The sequence below is a fragment of the Trachypithecus francoisi genome, unplaced genomic scaffold, assembly GCF_009764315.1.
Source record: "Trachypithecus francoisi isolate TF-2019V2 unplaced genomic scaffold, Tfra_2.0 Lachesis_group4, whole genome shotgun sequence".
Taxonomy (NCBI): domain Eukaryota; kingdom Metazoa; phylum Chordata; class Mammalia; order Primates; family Cercopithecidae; genus Trachypithecus; species Trachypithecus francoisi.
This window is the reverse complement of record NW_022681469.1, coordinates 10,915,001-10,936,093: the sequence shown is the minus strand read 5'-3', so window position 1 is coordinate 10,936,093 and position 21,093 is coordinate 10,915,001. Positions and strand designations below refer to the sequence as shown.

The 21,093-nt window shown below is 41.1% G+C and overlaps 1 protein-coding gene across 1 annotated transcript in view; it reads left to right on the top strand.

The window, feature by feature from the left end:
* CNTNAP2 (contactin associated protein 2) overlaps positions 1-21,093 on the top strand; it is a 2,313,133-nt gene that overhangs the window by 2,007,191 nt on the left and 284,849 nt on the right. Inside the window, exon 17 of the mRNA XM_033192342.1 lies at positions 20,217-20,435. Coding sequence (XP_033048233.1) covers positions 20,217-20,435 — 219 coding nt within the window. The remainder of the gene's footprint in view (positions 1-20,216; positions 20,436-21,093) is intronic.

The following is a 21,093-nucleotide window of genomic DNA, read 5'->3' as shown; positions in this document are numbered from 1 at the left end:
GTGTCCAAGTGATCTCATTGTTCAATTCCCACCTATGAGTGAGAACATGTAGTATTTAGTTTTCTGCTCTTGCGATAGTTTGCTGAGAATGATGGTTTTCAGCTGCATCCATGTCCCTACAAAGGACACAAACTCATCCTTTTTTATGGCTGCATAGTATTCCATGGTGTATATGTGACACATTTTCTTAATCCAGTCTGTCACTCATGGACATTTCAGTTGATTCCAAGTCTTTGCTATTGTGAATAGTGCCGCAATAAACATACGTGTGCATGTGTCTTTATAGCAGCAGGACTTATAATCCTTTGGGTATATACCCAGTAATGGGATGGCTGAGTCAAATGGTATTTCTAGTTCTAGATCCTTGAGGAATCGCCACACTGTTTTCCACAATGGTTGAACTAGTTTACAATCCCACCAACAGTGTAAAAGTGTTCCTATTTCTCCACATCCTCTCCAGCACCTGTTGTTTCCTGACTTATTAATGATCGCCATTCTAACTGGTGTGAGATGGTATCTCATTGTGGTTTTGATTTGCATTTCCCTGATGACCAGTGATGATGAGCATTTTTTCATGTGTCTGTTGGCTGCATAAATGTCTTCTTTTCAGAAGTGTCTGTTCATATCCTTTGCCCACTTTTTGATGGGGTTGTTTGTTTTTTTCTTGTAAATTTGTTTGAGTTCTTTATAGGTTCTGGATATTAGCCCTTTGTCAGATGAGTAGATTGCAAAAACTTTCTCCCATTCTGTAGGTTGCCTGTTCACTCTGATGGTAGTTTCTTTTGCTGTGCAGAAACTCTTTAGTTTAATTAGATCCCATTTGTCAATTTTGGCTTTTGTTGCCGTTGCTTTTGGTGTTTTAGACATGAGGTCCTTGCCCGTGCCTATGTCCTGAATGATATTACCTAGGTTAGAACTTTTTATTTTTAAACAGTTTCACTCTTGTAGATGTGAAGAATGTCTAATTCCACTTTACTGGGCTGTTGTGCTGTTGGGGTGTTATTTAGGATGTTTTAAAAAATATATTGTTTTTTATTAGTACAAATCAGGTGTTAGCATGCAGATTTTTCATATATATATATTATTTATTTATTTAGAGGCAGAGTCTCGCTGTCGCCCAGGCTGGAGTGCAGTGGTGCAATCTCGGCTCACCGCAACCTCCACCTTCTAGACTTAAGTGATCCTCCCACCTCAGCCTCCCAAGTAGCTGGTACCACAGGTGCATGCCACCACACTTGGTTAATTTTTGTATTTTTTGTGGAGACAGGGTTTCGCCATATTGCCCAGGCTGGTCTCGAACCCTGGACTCAAGTGATCCACCCGCCTCAGCCTCCCAAAATGCTGGGATTACAATTGTGAGCCAGCATGCCGGGTCTCTGGATTTTTCTTTTTAATTAGCCAAGCCAACTTGGGTTATCAACATGGATATAGGAAGACTTTTAGTGTTTCTACTACTTTGCAAGTCTAATTATGGTTTCAATTTGTATTCAACATTTGGGATCTGAAAAATGACTCTGACTTGGTCATTACTATACATAAGAAAAAAAATTATTCTCTCCCCAAAAGTAAAATTTGAAGACTGAATATTTAATAACAACACTTGTGATTTTAAAAAAATTCTCTAACTTCTCAATTTAAACCTTTGATTTGAATTATAGACCAAAAAGAAATTTTATTGACCAAAAATAAATGTAAACTAAAGATGAAATTTGTGCTATATTAAAGCTTTCCATGGCAGGGTGCAGTGGCTCACACTTGTAATCCCAGCACTTTGGGAGGCCAAGGCTGGCGGATCATGAGGTCAGAAGATCGAGACCATCCTGGCTAACACGGTGAAACCCAGTTTCTACTAAAAATACAAAAAAAAAAAAAATTAGCCGGGCTTGATGGTGGGCGGGTTGTAGTCCCAGCTACTCGGGAGGCTGAGGTAGGAGAATGGCGTGAACCTGGGAAGCGAAGTGAGGCTTGCAGGCTTGCAGTGAGCTGAGATCATGCCACTGCACTCCAGCCTGGGTAACAGGGTGAGACTCCGTCTCAAAAAAGAAAGGTTTTCATATAATAGCTTTTTGTTCTTATTAAGTATTAAAAGATATATAAATAATTGGTAAATCAATTTGGATTAAATTTATCCAGATTTCTTTGCCAATTACACTGAAGGGACAGTTATTTGAATGTACAGTAGAGATATCCTAGAGTTATGAGGTGGATTTTAGAATAGAATGTCTTCTGGATATAAAAATATTTCAGGTTACTTTAGAGTTTACTGGTCCACTCATGTCCTGATCTAGAAATTTCCAGAGAGGATTGGGAATTCCTCCTAAGCTGGCCAGACAGACTGACATCTTTCTACAGATTCTAGGGTTCTGCCTCTGTCCCACCACACTTCAGAGGTGGCTTTGGAAGACCACCCAGGCCTCCTGAACAGCCCTCTCACATGGCAGCTCCTATGGGTGCTACATAACCCCAGTCTCTCCACATCGCCTTTCCTCCCCATCGTGGGGATGGTGAGCTTGCTCTGTTGGCACTTCCTGGTACCAGGAAGGATTCTTCCTTTTGAAGTTACAACTGCCTTCTTGGTAAGAATTCCTTTGCCTTGGGCCCAGATCCTGGATTCCAAGTAACCAAGGGCAGGCTACTACCAGTCACACCTAAAGAGATAGCTTGTCCCTCCGCTGGGACTCAACTTCTGCTTTGGAAACCAGCTGAAGTCCAGGACATAGGCTCCCCAAGACCTCACGAGAGATCTGGTGTCCTTAGACTCTCCCTATTAAACTCCAGCTTATTTACCTAGTCAAGGGCATTTTAGGACAGTAAAAAGAAAGTAAACATCAGAGGCAGGATTCCCTCAAAGACATTGCATTGTACATACATGACAGTATGTCCTGATTTCTTTCATGTGATGCTTGAAAATAAACCAAAGTAATCCGCATAGATTACTGCAGAGAAGCCAGAATACTAACTATTCCTGGGAATAGCTGATGTCGACTAGGAGGGTGTGCAAAGGAACTTTCTGGGTGGTAGAAATATTCTTTATCTTAATGCAAGGAATGATTGCATATGTAAAAATGTGTCCAGCTGTGCATTAAGATATGCACATTTTACAGTGTATAAATTACAGTTGAATGGAAAAGTAGAAAAAGAGAAAAACTCCGCTCTGAGAAAATCTTGAATGACAAAAAAGTTAATAAAACACTCAATTTTTCAACTAGACTGAGAGAGACCAGGATTCTAACCTGACTGACCATAGACCAGTCCTTGAACCTCTCCAGACTTTATCATGTCCACTTGTAAAACAAGAAGGTTGAACAAGATGGTATTTAAGGTCTCATCTACCATTAACAATTCTGCAAACCTGTCGGAGACCATCAGCATCCAGTGTGGCTTACCACCTCCCAACCTAAGTGAACTCATAGCCAAGCAGCACCTTAACTTTTCATGCCAGGGTTCTCAATTCTCCTAAAGATAATGTAGGGAGGGATATGCCACAATAAAACACATCTGCTTCCAATAATTCCAGTCAGCATACATGCTTTCACCAAATGTAGTCAAGAGATCTCCTAACATTATTGCCACCTAGTTGTAAATGCTAATTAAGGAGCCACCAGAATGGCCCATGATACCTCAAACTCAACATACCAAAATTGAAATCCATCATTTTCACCCAAAAGCCCCCTCCTGTGGCTCCCACTTAGTTAACATCATGACCATCTTCTTCATTATTCAAATTAGAAAACTCAATGTCCTATTTAAAGTTTTACTAACCTCCCCATAGGGGATAGACTGTTTATCTTGATAGAACACTGCATTTTTAATATAAAGAAATGCTATTCTTCCTGCAAGCCATCATACCAGAACAATGCCAAAGAAAGTATCAATTCCAACTAGTCATAAAAGGCAGCTGGAACATAGATGCGAAGATAACAAAATCACCCCAAACGTCTCTACCTCCCAGGATGGCTTTGCTAGTTGAAATCCCTGGATTCTGGATTCAGACAAGCTCACAATTTGACTCCCCCACTCCAGTCCCTCTCTCCTGACAATCACCCTCCCTAGTGAGGCCAAATTTCTACAGATCTGGTCCAGTTACTCCTTTCCTTGCAGACCACATGATTCTTCCTGTGCCTTATAAGACAAAGTACAGTCCCAAGCTTGGTAAGTGATTTATAGCTTAACTTAATTTTTAAAGTATTTTTCCCCCATTCCATACAAGCTTTGCCCCTCACCCACCAACACCATGTGCCAGAACTTCAGCTATGTCCAGCTACTGACATTCCCTGGACACCACTACAGTTTCCTAAGACTGACTGTGTCTCTGCCTCTTCCGGAATTGCTTCCCCTTCATCGAAATCCTGCCCACACAAAATATTTTTTATCATTTTTGCATCTTGATTTATAATATAAAATATAAATAAGACAGAAGTCTTCATTTCCCTAAAACTGCCAAAATTTTTACAAGACAATTCATTAGGTGTCTTGCCTGGAAAGTAGCAGGCATCCTCATTAGTCAGCATCTTCACATAGCATTTGTCTGAATGGAGTAGTTTATCATTACTCCAAAGACATGCTGAAGTTTCATTAAAAATTTTTGATGTAATTTGTCTTCTATCTCACTCTCTTGGATTCTAATGTTTTCTTTTTTTGAGACGGAGTCTCGCTCTGTTGCCCAGGCTGGAGTGCAGTGGCGCGATCTCAGCTCACCACAACCTCTGCCTCCCGGGTTCAAGCAATTATCCTGCCTCAGCCGCCCGAGTAGCTGGGACTACAGGCACAGGCTCACAACACCACGTCTGGCTAATTTCTGTATTTTTATTAGAGACGGGGTTTCACTATGTTGGCCAGGATGGTCTCAAACTCCTGAACTCATGATCTGCCCGCCTTGGCCTACCAAAGTGCTGGGATTACAGGCATAAGCCACTGTGCCCTGCCAATGATTTCCGTATTATTTACTCTCTGTGGTAGTTCATGAAACCTTTCCCTTCTAAAAGATGGCATATTAAAGTGTCAAAAACCAGCTAGAATTGGCCTGCCTATGACCGCCTATAAGACAACAGGCCCTCTAAGAGAAAAAATCAAAGAAGCTTGAATTCACACATTCTGAGACAGATGGAAGAAAGACTACGCTATTATTGCATGATAATGAACACACGGATTAATGAGAAAAGCAGAAATACATATGAAAAGCTTAAATTATAATACGGTTAGAGACTTTCCATCTGCCATTCTAGGAGCTAACAGTATCTCCATAGGTTTGATATTTTTATAAAAACAAATGCTTCAAGAAAAGAATTAACAGTCAGTCAGTGTGTGTTGCTAATGCTGGAGAATTGATTCAACTAAGGATGACACTTGGGACCAATTAACTCAAAGCTGGCTTTTCTTATATATTTTTAAAAAGTAGATACAATAAATCAGGGAGTACAGCTTCATTTAAATATGGTGAGGGACTGAAACAGATTACTTGAAAAATCTCAGAACCAAAGGATGTCTCAAAAGGCCAAAGACAACTATAAGTAAAACAAGTGCTAGGTTTCTATAAGCTATCAAACACTGAAATTAAAACCATGTAAGAAAACACTGGCCAATTGGATGTCAACTGGAAAATGTATACGAAGTTTGTTAATTTGTACTTGTATCCCCTCAATCTATAAAAATTTTGCAACAAGAAATAAAAACGGTTTGTTATAAATGAAAATTTTCAGGGAGTTATCTTTCTCAAGATGCATTTTGCTGAAATTACAGGACAATTTTTAATAGCAATCAAGTAGGAACCTTGAGGAGAAATGGGGAAACATAAAGACTTACGTGAAATCTTATACAGGAGTAGGGTCATAGTAAAAATACATCTTCTTACTTTAAAAAAAAAAAAGGACATTTCTATTTCTTTTGTATTGCTGTTTTACCTTTAATTTTTTAATGTTTTTTTAGTTTAGGTACTTCTCAAGTTACAAGGGGATTGTGTTCTAGAAGTTTCTGATCTAGTTGTTCAGAACCTGAAATGTATTTTAATGTACACACTACATTGTATGTAGCACTCACATTCCATAGCTAACCATAAAGAGATCTGCTGTTGCTGTAGTAGAGTGTTGATTCAAGCTACACAGGAGAGGCTGAGGTCATAAGAGAGTTAGGAACATTATGTAATCTTCTTTAAAAATAAGATAGTTGCTAAACCCAATAAAACCCCAGGTTTCTGCAGCCATATGACAGTCTAATATGCGTGCTATGGCCGGTCACGGTGGCTCATGCCTGTAGTCCAACACTTTGGAAGGCTGAGGTGGGCAGATCGCCTGAGGCCAGGAGATTGAGACCAGCTTGTCCAACATGGTGAAACCCTGTCTCTACTAAAAATACAAAAATTAGCCAGATGTGGTGGCAGGCGCCTGTAATCCCAGCTACTCAGGAGGCTGAGGCAGGAGAATTGCTTGAACTGGAGAGGCGGAGTTTGCAGTGAGCTGAGATTGCACCACTGCACTCCTGCCTAGGCAACAGAATGAGAATCTGTCTTAAATAAAATAACGATAATTATATGCATGCTCTGCTCTAGTCCATGAAGACCTTCCACACAGTGATTTAGAGATTCAGACTCCTTTTCTCTGTGGTTTCACCATCTTCTAGAGCCCGGGAAGTCTAGTTGGCAAAGAGAGAAAGGGAGGATAGAGAAACATCCTGTCTTCTTGACCATGCTGAACCAGAGTGAACATGTTCCTCTGGCCTTCTCCCTTTGGTAAGAGCTAGTCACATGTCTCCACCTGGATGCACAGGGACCGGGAAGGCAGCTACTGGCTGGATAGCAGCTTTGCAGGGGTGATGATGAAAAGGGGAAAGAAACTTTCGTGAACAATTAGTGGTCTGTCTCACAAGTACCATGACACCAAAAAGGAGTAAACTTTAAAGACACCAAGGTAGGTTTCCAGGAGATGCAACATTCGATTTGCCTTGAAGGATGACAAGCAAAAATGAAATAAGGGCATTTTTCTGGAGAGAAGACAGCATAGGCAAATGCAGGTCAGGGAGGAAGATCATGCAACATGGAAGCAATTGAAAGGATTAAAGTCGAAGCCCAAGGAGCACTTCAAAGATACCTCTCTCCAGAGAAATGACCCACCGCCTATCTGTTACGAGCTTGACAAATGAAAGCTGGCTGGACCTCAGGCCTTGTCGGAAATTACTCATTTTGCTTGCCTTTGCGGATGGTGTTAAAATGATCAAATTTGGTTTTCTGCATCTCTGAGTTTGATTCCTCTGATGAGAACTGATGCGAATGCCAAATGACTTTTTATGAAGAGTGGTTGATATTTAGTATTCTACAGAGTCTTTCTGGGTAAGTGCAACCAGAGCCAATGAATAATAGAAGCAGTGTATATCTGTCAAGTGTAATTATAACACTGAATTATGCTCATTCTGCATTCTGGTTCCTGTATACATTAGTTTAAACATCAGAACATGCTGGCACTTCAGACCTATGAGGATTTTACTTTGAAAAATAGCATGCCCTTGTTTTTAGCCATTTTTAACAGGAAAAAAGAACTTACATCTTGTTCAAAATTATTTTATGGTAAAGTTTGACCACTCTCTTTTTAAAGAAAATCTTCTCAAGTTTCTAAAAACAGGTAAGAAATAAGAAATAAGGAGGAATATTTCAATCTAGTTTTAAATGCCTTCTAATTTTCTGTATTTAAATAAAATCTTATCCTCTGCACTTTGATAAACTGATCTTTCTGATTAAATAGTTGTTACAGAATAGAGTTGCTTATAAAGTCACCAATCTTTGCCAAAGAAAGTTGAAATTATCAGATTGTAACTTTAAAATTATACAGGTATTGTTTATTGTTGAATGATTTAAAAATTCAGAGCAGCAAAAAGGACAAAACAAAAATTCAGCTATAATCCCGTATTCTAATATATTTAAATTATCATTGTGGTGTCTATATTTCTAAACATTTTTCTATGCATTTATATATGCTTTTTTTACAAAAATGAGATCATATGGCACATACTTTTTGTAACCTACTTTTTTATGTAAAAATATTTTAAGAACACATTTTCATGTCATTTTTCTTAAGACTCCGTAACAATATTTTTTTTTCAACTGAGAGCAAGGACCATATCAGAATCTCCAAAAGGGCATGTATAGTTTGAAAAATTGTAATTTTGTGTTTAGAAAGAAAACCCCGAAATAGCTATTGTTTTGGTAATATAACCTACAGAATATAAAGCATGGAAATGTCCTGTAGACTGGTCGGATGTTTATCTGGGATCTTCTGAGGTTTGATATTACCATTAGCCTCCTATATGGGGCATAATTAGATTACCATACCAACAAATGGGAGCAGAGATTTTGAAAGGTTGTGAAATACAGTGCCTCAACTGCCAAGCGTTCCATTTAACCCACAGTCCCTTGCTGTTGGGCTTAACTTTTAAAAGATAAATTTCCACACATTCTGATCCACTGGCTTCTTGTTACTCATTCTCAATCATAACATATGATAGCATACTATCTATTTTAAGTATGTGGTATGCAATTGCTTTTTATCACATACTCACATATCACAGCCTCAAGCTGCAGGGCAGCTCAAATGATGAAAGTGGAAGACAGGCTGGATGCAGCGGCTCATGCCTGTAATCCCAGCACTTTGGGAGGCTGAGGCAGGTGGATCACCTGAGGTCAGGAGCTCCAGAAAAGCCTGGTCAACATGGCGAAACCCTGTCTCTACTACAATTTCAAGACATAGCTGGGTGTGGTGCCAGGTACCTGTAATCCCAGCTACTCAGGAGGCTGAGGCAGGAGAATAGTTTGAACCTGGGGGGCGGAGGTTGCAGTGAGCCAAGATAACGCCACTGCACTCCAGCCTGGGTGACAGAGCGAGAAGAAGAGAAGAGAGGAGAGGGGAGAGGGGGAGGGGAAGGATAGGGAAGGAAGGAGGGAGGGAGGGAGGGAGAGAGGAAGGAAGGAAGGAAGGAAGGAAGGAAGGAAGGAAGGAAGGAAGGAAACCACATTGGGAAGAGAGGAAGGAAGGAAGGGAAGGAGGGAGGGAGGGAAACAAACCACATCGGGAAGTCCAAGAAAGGATGTGCTGAGCAGGTCATATGGTTTGGATGTTTGTCCCTCCAAATTTCATTTTGAAATGTGACTCCCGATGTTGGAGGTGGGACCTAGTATACGGTGTTTGAGTCATGAGGGTGGATCCCTCATGAATGGCTTGGTGCCCCCCCATGGTAATGAGTTCGTGTGAGATCTGGTTGTTTAAAAGAGCTTGGCACCTCCTCCTCCTCTCTCTCGCTTCCTCTTTTGCCATGTGATGTGCTGCTGCTCCTTTACCTTCCATCATGAGCATAAGCTTCCGAGGCCCTCACTAGAAGTCGATGCCAGCACTATGCTTCTCATATAGCCTGCAGAGCCATGAGTCAAATAAACCTATTTTCTTTATAAATTACCCAGCCTTAAGTATTTCTTTATAGCAATGCAAAATGGACTAGTACAGCGGGACAGTACTGCTAACCCATGACCCTATCCCCAAAGCTGTTTCCATTCATTCACGTTGTTGAGAGTATGTCAAACCATCCCGGAGTGGAGGCTGGAGATGAGCTTCACCCCACCTGCAACTGTTCTCTCAACAGAGCCACTCTATAGAAAAATCATGTTCCATTAGTTCACTAAATCATGACAAAAGTAAATGTACTTGTCTGAACAGTGCACAAAGTAGTCCTAAAAGGGTTCTCATGTATTTTATATGCCCAGTCTTTGGGAGGCAAAATTTTTTTTATGCAATTTATACAAGAAAGTTATATTTTCAGCTGTTATCCAAAACAAGGGACGCGTACTCTGTGAAAAATTGTTATTATTGTTTAACAATATCCATTTCCAGAGGAATGCTTTGCTAAAGTAGAAGTTGGTGGACACACCATAAGGGATGCTGTGAAGTGATTTCTGTCATTTTTCATACATGGAAACACATGAACTCAAGGGTCTACTCACTCTTCTACAACTTTAAAGGAGCGTTTATCCTAGGATACTTTCAAATCTGAGATTCTGAGACCCTGTATTTTTAATATTCAATCCTTAGGTTCCTCGTTTCTAATATCCGTTACTAAGTAGACGATAAAGAAAAAATTAATCATAGCTTCAGAAAAACTAATAAATAATTTAAATTGGTTACGAATCTCTTGTGATGATTCTAAGGCAAAAGGCACTTTTATAGAAGTCTTTCACACTTTAAGAAAGCTTGCTATATAGAAACAAAGTGATTCGGTTGGGCACAGTGGCTCACACCTGTAATCCCAGCACTTTGGGAAGCTGAGGTGGGTGGATCACCTGAGGTCAGGAGTTCGAGACCAGCCTGGCCAACATGGCAAAACCCCGTATCTACTAAAAATACAAAAGAGTTAGCCAGATGTGGTGGCATGTGCCTGTGGTCCCAGCTACTCAGGAGGTTGAGGCAGGAGAATCATTTAAACCTGGGAGGTGGAGGTTACAGTGAGCTGAGATCACACCATTGCATTCCAGCCTGGGCAACACAGCAAAACTCTGTCTCAAAAAAAAGAAAGAAAGAGAGAGAGAAAAGAGGTTCTGCTTTCCTCTCAAATGTCTCTCCATTCCCATTTAAAGTCTCTGTTGATCCGCAGCATAATTTTACTTATTTCTCCACTATTTGTCCAATACTGCAAATGCACTGTAGTTGAAGAGAATCTAGTGTTGTAATGGAAAACAGAATCAGTCTCTTCTTATACTCTGAGCCTATAGCATGTAGTATATATGTCCTCATTTGGCACTTTTTAATTTTCATTACAGAGATCTTCTCTGAAGTCATATCAAGGCGATATTGAAAGGATTTGTTAGAAAGGAAACAATTTGTGGCAAAACAGAGAGAGAAAAATAGTACCTGTGATATAACCTACAGGCAGAGTCAAAACTCAGTCCACAGAAACCAGAAAACAGACGCCCCCTTGGCTGCTTTCCTTCTGATAGATTTATCTAAAGCTCTCACTAGCACGCATGCTCCTTCCAAAGCCATAGCCTTTCATCCTCAGATTTCATCTTTGGTTTTTCCTCATTATCAGTGTCCCAATCAGGATAGCTGTCCTTAGCACAGTTATTTAGATGCCACAATTAATTGACTGACTTGTATGTTGTCTCCTTGTAAGCTGCAGCTTGGTCCTAGTTGACACTTGTCAGCTTTTTCCCCAATTCATGTTGTTTCGGCCTGCAGTGGCATTACCTCCTTTGGATGTCAAATTCTCCTTTCTCCTTCAACTCTCCAAAGCCATGTATTTTGATGAACCAGCTCTCTCTGACGTCACCTGAAACCAACTTAATAAATCACCCCTAGTCTTCTACCAAAGCACATTTCCTCAAGTGAGTTTTCTCATTTTGCCGTACAACCTGAATACGGTCAGAAGAAACACGTCTTTGAAGTCCATCCCCTCCTCAATCTGCTCTCCTCTCCATCTCTGTGGGATCCTTAGGTATGAGTTTCAGGGTTTCTCTAAAGCAGCTTCTGGGTTTCTCTTTATTACAACACTCTATCTCCAGAGTCACCATCTGGGACCTTCATCTAGTCTTCCAAACTGGCCTCTGTCTGCCCAATGCACCACTGTGCTCTTTCCAAACAAGAGAGTATTTAAAACCCAGCTGCAAGTCCTACATGGGGTACAGGGGATTGTTGCCAGCCACATATCATTTTGGAACTATTTTTGCCTTCTTTCTTTTTAAATCATATTGGTCTATTAATATTCAAGGAGTTATTCTCAAAAGGTGGTTAAATGCATAGAAAAACCTAAAATTAGAAGGGCTTTGCATTTTAAAGACAGCTTTCTGTTTTTGCATGGCCAATGGTGTCTCCCTTTTGCTTCCTTTTCTCTGTGGATGTCTTTGTTTGTGAAGTTATTTTTTAACCATAATAAAAAGCTTAAAGGCCAAAATACATAAAGAGAAATACTTCTTATACTCAAGAGGTTATCGAGATACCAGAGATTTTAAAATGAGTTCGTAACATTGATTCCTAAGCTCCAGGCATTTCCTTGAAGAATTTCCAAAAGACTTAAATTTTTCTTGCCAATGTTCATTTTCAGATGTGTTTAACACCAAGTTTTCTGGTGTGAATATGCATATATGACTCTAAAAATCTCTACATTCAGAAACTAAAACTATACTAAAAGAAAAATAGGTCATTTTTTATTTCCTTCATAATATGAAAGGCAATACAGTAGTTAGGAAAACGGAAGCTCTTTAGTCGTTACTGGATTTTAATGTCTCTCAGCCTCAGTTTCCTGATTAAGCAGTGAGGGTGGGCTCAGAGGTTGAAGTCTCTTCACTGAAGCCTTTAGGTCTTAACATTATTTGGATTCAATCACATACTTCTTTTTTTTTTTGAGACCGAGTCTCACTCTGTTGCCCAGGCTGCAGTGCAATGGTGCGATCTCGGCTCACTGCAACCTCCGCCTCCTGGGTTCAAGCGATTCTCCTGCCTCAGCCTCCTGAGTAGCTGGGATCACAGGCACCCTCCACCATGCCCGGCTAATTTTTTGTATTTTTAGTAGAAATGGGGTTTCACTATGTTGGCCAGGCTGGTCTTGAACTCCTGACCTCGTGATCCACCCGCCTCGGCCTCCCAAAGTGCTGGGATTGCAGGCACGAGCCATCGTGCTCAGCCTCAATCACATACTTCAAAGCTGATGTGATTGTTTCTGTTTTTGTGGAGTTAGAACCAGCTGCAAATTTAGAGAGACCACATTCCCCATAAGACTGCATATGCTTCTGACACCAATTACAAGTTCAGAAGTTCCCCAAACCACCCCCAGGTTTGATAGTTCTGTAGAAGGACTCACAGAATTCACTGAAGGCTGCTATACTCATGCTGCATTATGGGTAAGGAATGCAGATGAAAAATCAGACAGGGGTAGAAGCACAGACGGCAGAGTCCAGGCAGAGTACCAGATGCTGAGTTTATAGTCAGCCTCTCTCTGTAGATTCAGGAGCACATTTCTTTGCTGGAATGGGTGTGTAACAATTTGCATGGGGTATTGTCAATGAGGGAAGCTTCCCTGAGCCTCCATGTTCAGAGTCTTTACTGAGACTACGTTACATGGGAACGATTGATTGCCCACATGGCTGACCTCAGTTTCCAGCCCCTCAGAAGGCTGGAGAATATAAGCCAAAGCCCCACACCCTTCATCACATTGTTGGTCAATCTGGCATGGTCAGGCCCCATCTTTTTTCTTTTTTGTTTTTTTGAGACAGAGTTTCACTCTTGTTACCCAGTCTGGAGTGCAATGGCACAATCTCGGCTCACCACAACCTCCGCCTCCCGGGTTCAAGCAATTCTCTTGCCTCAGCCTCCCAAGTAGCTGGGATTACAGGCACCTGCCACCACGTCCAGCTAATTTTGTATTTTTAGTAGAGATGGTGTTTCTCCATGTTGGTCAGGCTGGTCTCGAACTCCTGACCTCAGGTGATCCACCCGCCTCAGCCTCCCAAAGTGCTGGGATTACAGGGATGAGCCACCACGCCCAGCCCAGGCCCCATGTTAAATGCTGTCTGATGTGGCCCTACCCCTAAAACACAGTGTTAGACTATCTGGAATAACCCAAGGCTCCCAGGCAAATGAAGACATGCTTACCAGGCAGGCAGGACATCCCAAGGGCTTAGATATTACCTTCCCAAAGCCAAGGGCAAGGACCAGACCTCTTGAGGTCAAGGCTAAATTCTCTATTACACAGTTTTGAAAATCTCTCTGTTGAGGACAAGAAAGCAAACATTCCTAGGACTTACTACTAGAAGGAAACCTGAAAATCCTAGCGATTTTTAAAGTAAGATTCCAGGACCACTTGCATCAGAATCACCTGGCATTAACAAAATGCAGATTCCAGAGCCCCACCCCAAACCTACTGAATCAGATTCTCTGTAACAGAAGCATTGGAATATGCATTTTAAGCATTTTCCTTTAGCAGTTTTTTATGTAGGCCAAAACTTGAGAAATGTAATTAAGATCCAAGGTCCCTGTTCCTACAAGTAGAGTGAAACTAGCATGCAATAAAGCAAAGGGAGAAAATTCTGCTTCTTATTCCACTGCTGAGTTTATCTTGGGCAAGCCATTATTCCTCAAACATCCTATGTTTGAAAATAACATTTAGCTACATTTGTTTTAAACAGACATAACTAATGTAGCATGCTCTTAGACTGAGAAAATATACATTGAGTTACTTTGTGCTCTTGGGAAAGGTGCTTATGGAATACAAGATGGCACTCCATCTAGTTCAGCTGGCCTTGGGAAAAGGAGTGGATTTCTCTTTTCAAAGTATCTATGTAATCATTGTTGCCCTCCTAGGCAGGAGTGTTTCTATTCATTCTTTCATTCATTCACAAATTGGTATCTACTGTGTGGCAGGCAATGTTCTCGGTGCTGAGGAAAGAACAACGAACAAAACAGAAAATGCCTCTGCCTTCGTGAGGCCAGGACCACATATCTATGATTCCAGATAGTAATACATGCCATGCAGATTTTTTAAAAATCAGGAGAAAGGAGAAAGGGCAGCTGAGAGAGGAGTTTGTTATTTAACAAAGAACATTTAGGGACGGAGTTTCTAATATGATGACCTGTGAGCAGAGAAGTCAAGGCTCAGCCAGAGTTATTTGGGTAAAGGGAACAGCAAGGTCTAAGGCCCTGGGGCAGGAGCAGTTTCAAATGTTGTGAAGGAGAAAGTCCTATGCGGTGGAATTAGAGGAAGACTAAGAGGAGTGGAAATAGATATGGGGAGTATAGACATCTCTTTCGAGGAATTTGGAAACAAAAGGGTGCATAGAAATGAAATGGTAACTTTTGAGACAGATAAGGTCAAAATAAAGGTTTTATAGTCCCAGTGGTTGTTAAGAGTAGAGACATGTCAACGTGTGTGTGTGTGTGTGTGTGTGTGTGTGTGTAACAGCTCAGTTATAGAGAGAGGGCAGAATTGTCAGAGTGCTGTCCTTGAGGCAGTAGGAAGGATGGCATCCCATGTATAGGTGCAGCAGTTGGCCTTGAATTAGGAACATAGATGAATTCTTTACTTCTTCTTTCTCCTTCTCATCTCTCTGATTCCCATGGTGACCTTATTTTCAGCCTTCCTGCCTCTTATGACCCTTTCATGTTAAATAAATTCTTTTATCTTCTGATGTACAGTTAGTATTTCATTCAGAAAAAAAATATAGGAAACAGAAAAGATATTCATAACACTGCTCACCATAGAGTGAGGCTGAAATATCTGTTCTACCAAGTACCAGTTTTGTTGTATGAGTCAAACGAGATTTATTGTACAGAAGATCTCCCTGGAGGCTGCCACCCCTCGAACCTTATTTTAGAATGGAATAAACAAATCATTATCAAAACTAAACAGTGTTAGCTGGTCTGCCCATCATGCTCACGCTGTATAACTTTCCTTCTCTTTTCTCTCTTTCTGTTCTGTATTGAATGAGTGACCAAATGTTTTCTGCTACTTCAACTGAAACTGTGGTCTAATGTCTACATGCTCCCTCACCTGCTGAGAAAACTTAAAGCCAAAAAAAAAAAACCTGGTATTGGTCAGTTGTTGAATTTATCACTCAATATATTAAGCCTGGAGTGATTTGTTGAGTTAGAATGAGAGCAAATAGTGCCACCTGCTGGAATTAAACTTGGAAGGGAAAGCGTGAACATGCCAAGAGCTCCCCATGGTTTTGTCCCAGTCATTACTTTAAGCCTTTCAGATGAAGTCATGAGCCTGCTTTATTCAATAATAATTTCTCCCACCTATATTCTTTTCTGATGGCAATATGCCACCTTGTGTATTTCTCTTTTAGCATTTCTCTTTTCTCCCTGTAATGATTCAGTATCTAAAATGATGATTAAGACCAACTGTATTTCATTTTATTTCTCTTAGAATCTCTTGAAAAATTATAGAATGTTGCAATTTGAAAGAATCTTAGAGGTTCTCCATAGTTTCAGACACATTTTGGACACAGGAACTTTTGGGAAACTATGGATATAATCCTCCCTTTGGACCTCAAACCGAGGCCTGAAGAGTGAAAAGCGAAAAGACCAAACAGCTAAGGCTCTATATCAGTTAAGATGCTTTCAGCTACAGTAAAAATGCCTTGAGCAACAACCTAAGAACTTATCTCATGTAAGAAATCCTAAGGTAGGTGGCTCGGGGATTAATTTAAAAGTTGAATAGACCAGGTGTGGTGGCTCATGCCTGTAATCCCAGCACACTGGGAGTCTGAGGTGGGCGGATAGCTTGAGCCCACGATTTCGAGATGAGCCTGGGTAACATGGCAAAACCCCATCTCTAAAAAAAATACAAAAATTAGCTAGGCGTGGTGATGTGCACCTGTAGTCTCAGCTACTTGGGAGGCTGACGTGGGAGAATCATCTGAGCCCAGGAGATCAAGGCTGCTGTCAGTTGTGATTACACTGCTGCACCCAGCCTGGGTGATGGAGCAAGACCCTGTCTCAAAAAATAAAAATAAAAAAATTCTTAAAGTTGAACAATGTCAGCCATGACCCAGGTTCATCCTCTGTCCTCTCTGTCCTCTGTATCTCTGATATTTGTGAGACAGCTCCAGTAACATTAAGAACCACAGCTTCCCACCCAATATAAAGGGGCAGAAAAGTGACTGTCTTTTCCTTATATCTCACCAAAAGACTCCACTCATGTCTCATTGGCTCAAAGGGAATTATGTGTCTCATCCGAAGTGGGTAGCTGGTAAGGAGCCTGGAATTGCCATATTTGCCTCCATTAACTCCAGATCCACCCTGTGGGCCTGGGGTAGGGCTGTCCTTATGCAAAGCACAAGACTCTGGAAACAGAGATTCCAGGGCAAAATCAGGTTAGCTCACAAAGAAAAAAGGGAGAGTGACTAATTATTGGGAGAAAAATCTCCATGGGTCTCTTCCACTTTTGCCTGCCTTATAAGCAAGAAGCATTGACAGCTTTGTTTGTTCATACCTTCTTTAAGGATGTGTGTATAGCTAACAGCCTTGGAAGATATAGATAGTGTCTTCCTCTGGGACAGAGGGTAGATTTATTTCATGGCCAGAGTAATAAATATAATGTCACTCTCCGGGGCAGAAATTGAGCAAGTTTGCTAGTAGCTACTATAAAAGATTGGGGTGTCCTAAGTCCGGGGTCCCTCAACTGTGAAGCAGACTTATTGCATGTGCAGCATCCACCTGGGATGCCCTGCATTCTCCCACAAGGGAAAGCAATGTGAACAGGAAGCTCAGGCTGCCTGCTGTGTTGTGAGTAAAGAAGTCCTTTGTCTCTGACCCAGGATTTTCATGTCTTCTGCCAGCATCATCAAACTATGGCCATGTTAAACTATGGTTCTGCCAGCATCATCAAACCATGGCTAACTTGTTAGCCTGCAAGTGGGGTGAAGTCTCAGACCTTTCCCAGTTCTTGATACTCATGGCAAGGCAACCATTCATGTTTGGCACCGTGTTCTTTCCAATGAGCCAGGCTATATGCATCCAATTCTCAAATACTTATTTCTGGAAATGAGACTTTGTTCAGCATATAAGAAATTCCTTTTCCACAGGCAGAAACAGGGCAACACTTCAGTCTCCAACTGGAGACACACATTAAGTGAGGACAGTGTGATTGGCTCAAGTGTCTTTTATCCTGTCTCCCTTTTATTCGCTCACTGACTCTCTCTATAATTATCTCTTTTAAAATGTCAGTTGCTCTCACCCAGAAGACCAAGAGCAATCAGCCACAAACTGAACTCAGAAGCTTTTAAAACCCACTGGCTGTCTGACTGGGGGATGGGGTTTCTCAAAGGCTTCCCGCAGCAATGTTAGGGAAGCTGACGTTGAGTGACTGAGAAAACGGAGCCCTTTCCTTGGCTCTCACAGTGGGTCTTACAGACCCTTCCTGAGGAAGCAACAGAAGGGGTATGGAATGTGCTGACTTCATACATATTTCTCCAGCAGAGCCTGAATGGAGGCTATTTGGGAAGAAAGTTGCTCTTGGAGGCCTTTGGCCTTGAGTCCCTCTTACTGCATCCTGTTAGGGTGAGAGGCTCTGAGCTACAGCATTGTCCTGGCAACTTTCTTCCCTTCTCCAGAATAAAGTATTGATGTTAAGATGACGGTGAAGAAACAGGGGATCTATTGGGACAAGCAAAAAGTATGGATATTTTCTAGCGACTTCTGGCACTCGGAGTTTCTCCAAATAGTGACAGTTTGAAGACCTGGACACGAATTCATCATAGCAGTAGGAGAATAGCAGAGGAAATTAGAGCAGCATTTATCCCTACGAGTCAAACCTTAGGGTTAAACTGCATTGATCCCTAAATTCTATTTCCTTGATGGTAGATGATGCCTTTAAAATGAAACAATCCTTCCTACTTAGCCCAGGAGCCCTCGTTCTCTTGCTGTTCTGACAACTTACATTGAAAAAATGCTCCTGCTAAAATACAGTGTTATGAGAACAGAACAGATTTAATCTGAAACCAAGGCAACTTTTTCCTCATCTGCTGTATCAGAACTACAGAGAAAGATCACACAGCCTGTGGGTCATATTATTATTATTGTCTTCCTGCATTCTGATCCTACTTCCATGGAAACCTTGATGGAGGTCACTGGCCTGCAAGTTAAATCCAGTCCCAATGACCCCTGGAGGCAGGGGCTTCTAATTTAGATGAGATATTTTTCTGAACTGTGTGTCGAATCACCACAGGTGTTAAAATGAAAGTTCTCTCGTTAATGACATGAAGGTTCAAAATTCCTTCGTACAATTAGGTTGATTAAATTGAGCTCTGTGTCTAATATCCCTGTAGCTCAATAAAGTTAATGCAGCTTTCCATGGGGCCCACACAGAGGCAGGGAACAGTCTAGGTCCTGAGAGAATCTGGCCCACTGTGGTTTTAAAATTAGAAGTTTGATTGCTTGTGACACCGTCTCACAATGGTACCAGCCAAAAGAAGCTGAATTTTCCGTTAGCCCAGGAGAAAAAAATGACAGATATTTAATTAAACTGCTTAGTGATTAGGTGGAAGGCTTATTGATGGATAGAGGGGATGAATATCTTTATAAGCAAAGTTAGGAAATTCACTAGTGTGCCACATCTTTAGTGTTGAAAAGAATCCACCCAGCCTAAGGGAGCTGAAGATGTGTGTGCTGCTTCAGCCTGAAGCTGCCTCTCCTGTCACTCACAAGAAAAAATAGACATTTAAAAAGCTTGTTTATAAAGCACTAGGTGGTCACTGAGGAACTTAACATAAAACGTAAAATGTGAAATAAGAAAGCTACTTATAGCTAAAGTTAATAAAGCAACCACCCGATCCATTTTCCAATTGTTGAGAGGTGACTTATTGCAGAGGAAGGTTGATTTGGAGGTGATCTCTAAAAAAAAGAATAATTTGTGGTCAGTGCTAGAGGGTAGGTTACGAGAAGGAGCCTACATTCCAGATGGGGAATAACCAAGGTTTGCAACAGATGATGTATGACAGGGATTATTCTCCAGAAATATTGTGCTACCTTTTGGGTAGCCACAGGTGGTCATAAAATGTAGGTCACCCTCATGATACCAACAATTCAAAGGTCCCCAACTTTCAATAGAGTATAAAGATCAATGAAATCAAGTTTCATAAATTCCCCCAAAGCATTAGCTCTCAACTCTAGCTAGGTGTTAACATTCCTTGGGGAGTTTTTTTAAAATACCAGTGCCAACTCTGGACCAACTGAGTCAAAATCTCTGGACACAGGTGTTTCAAGAGATCTCCAGGTGACTATGAGTCACTTCCCAAGGAGCTACTTACTAAAAAGGTAGATTGTATGTGAAGTTAGAAGATATCAAGCTCTGAAATCTGACAAACCTTGGTTCAGTTCCTAACTCACCTTGGTTCAGTTCCTGATTCCACTAACTTACTGAGTCTAAGACACTCAACATGCGCTAACTTCTCCAGACTTCGGTCTCCTTATCTGGAGAGGGTCAGTGATGGTCACATCTTGAAAGGCTTCTAAGATGAAATAAGGAAATAAATGTATACCTGGCACATAGACCCCCAAAACACCCTCGATTATTCATGATTAATGATTGACGTTTTATCCTTCTTCCATTGATTTTGCCATTGACCTTTGTAGGACGTGACAGGTTTAGATGATTTTTCCTCTCTCTGCTTTGTTTGTCGTCTAGAATTTACTGCTATTTAGTATCTGGGAGAAAAATACTCACGTCTTTCATGCTTTCTGCTCCTCCAGCTGCCACGGAAGTGTCCTTTTCATTTGATGTGGGAAATGGGCCGGTAGAGATTGTAGTGAGGTCACCAACCCCTCTCAATGACGACCAGTGGCACCGGGTCACTGCAGAGAGGAACGTCAAGCAGGCCAGCCTACAGGTGGACCGGCTGCCTCAGCAGATCCGCAAGGCCCCAACAGAAGGCCACACCCGCCTGGAACTCTACAGCCAGTTATTTGTTGGTAAGTAATGGAAAGGTAATCATGGCTTCCTTCTGTTTATTTTTAAGAGTCTACACAATGCAAAAAAAAAAAAAAAAAAAAATCAGCTTTTGCAAGGTTTGGTATAGAGATACTTCCAAAAGTAAGTGTGCTGGCCTCTTGTAGTCTCCTTCAAGACAGAATGGAATAAGGAAGAAGGTTCAGGAGACCTAGATCTTGTTCCACTTCCACTCTTGGGAGCTCACTGTCCTCAGCTATAAAATCAGAGTGCAGGCTGAGACATCTCTCAGGTCTCTCTAATATCTGCAATTTTAGGTTTATGGTTTTAGAAGTTTATAAAGTTATTTGACCATTTGGGGCACTTGTAGCTGTGTGGAAGGAAAGAAGGAAGGGAGGGAGGGAAGGAGGGAGGGAATAGGCTCTCTAAGTTCAGATTTTTTTTGAAGTGATAAATATAAAGCCATTCCTTTCTTGCCTGTTCTCAAGGTTCTAGGCAGAGAAAGATTTAGACTTTTCCTGACATAGGAAAAAAATTCAGTACAAAGATGAAATTTAAACAGAGCAAAAAGTTGAACTACCTATGCAAGAAGTGGATCCAGCCACCCAGTCTAATCTTTTTCACCTGTCTTTTTGCTATCGACATTTTTCAGATGAACCTAAAATTACTTCAAATTCATAC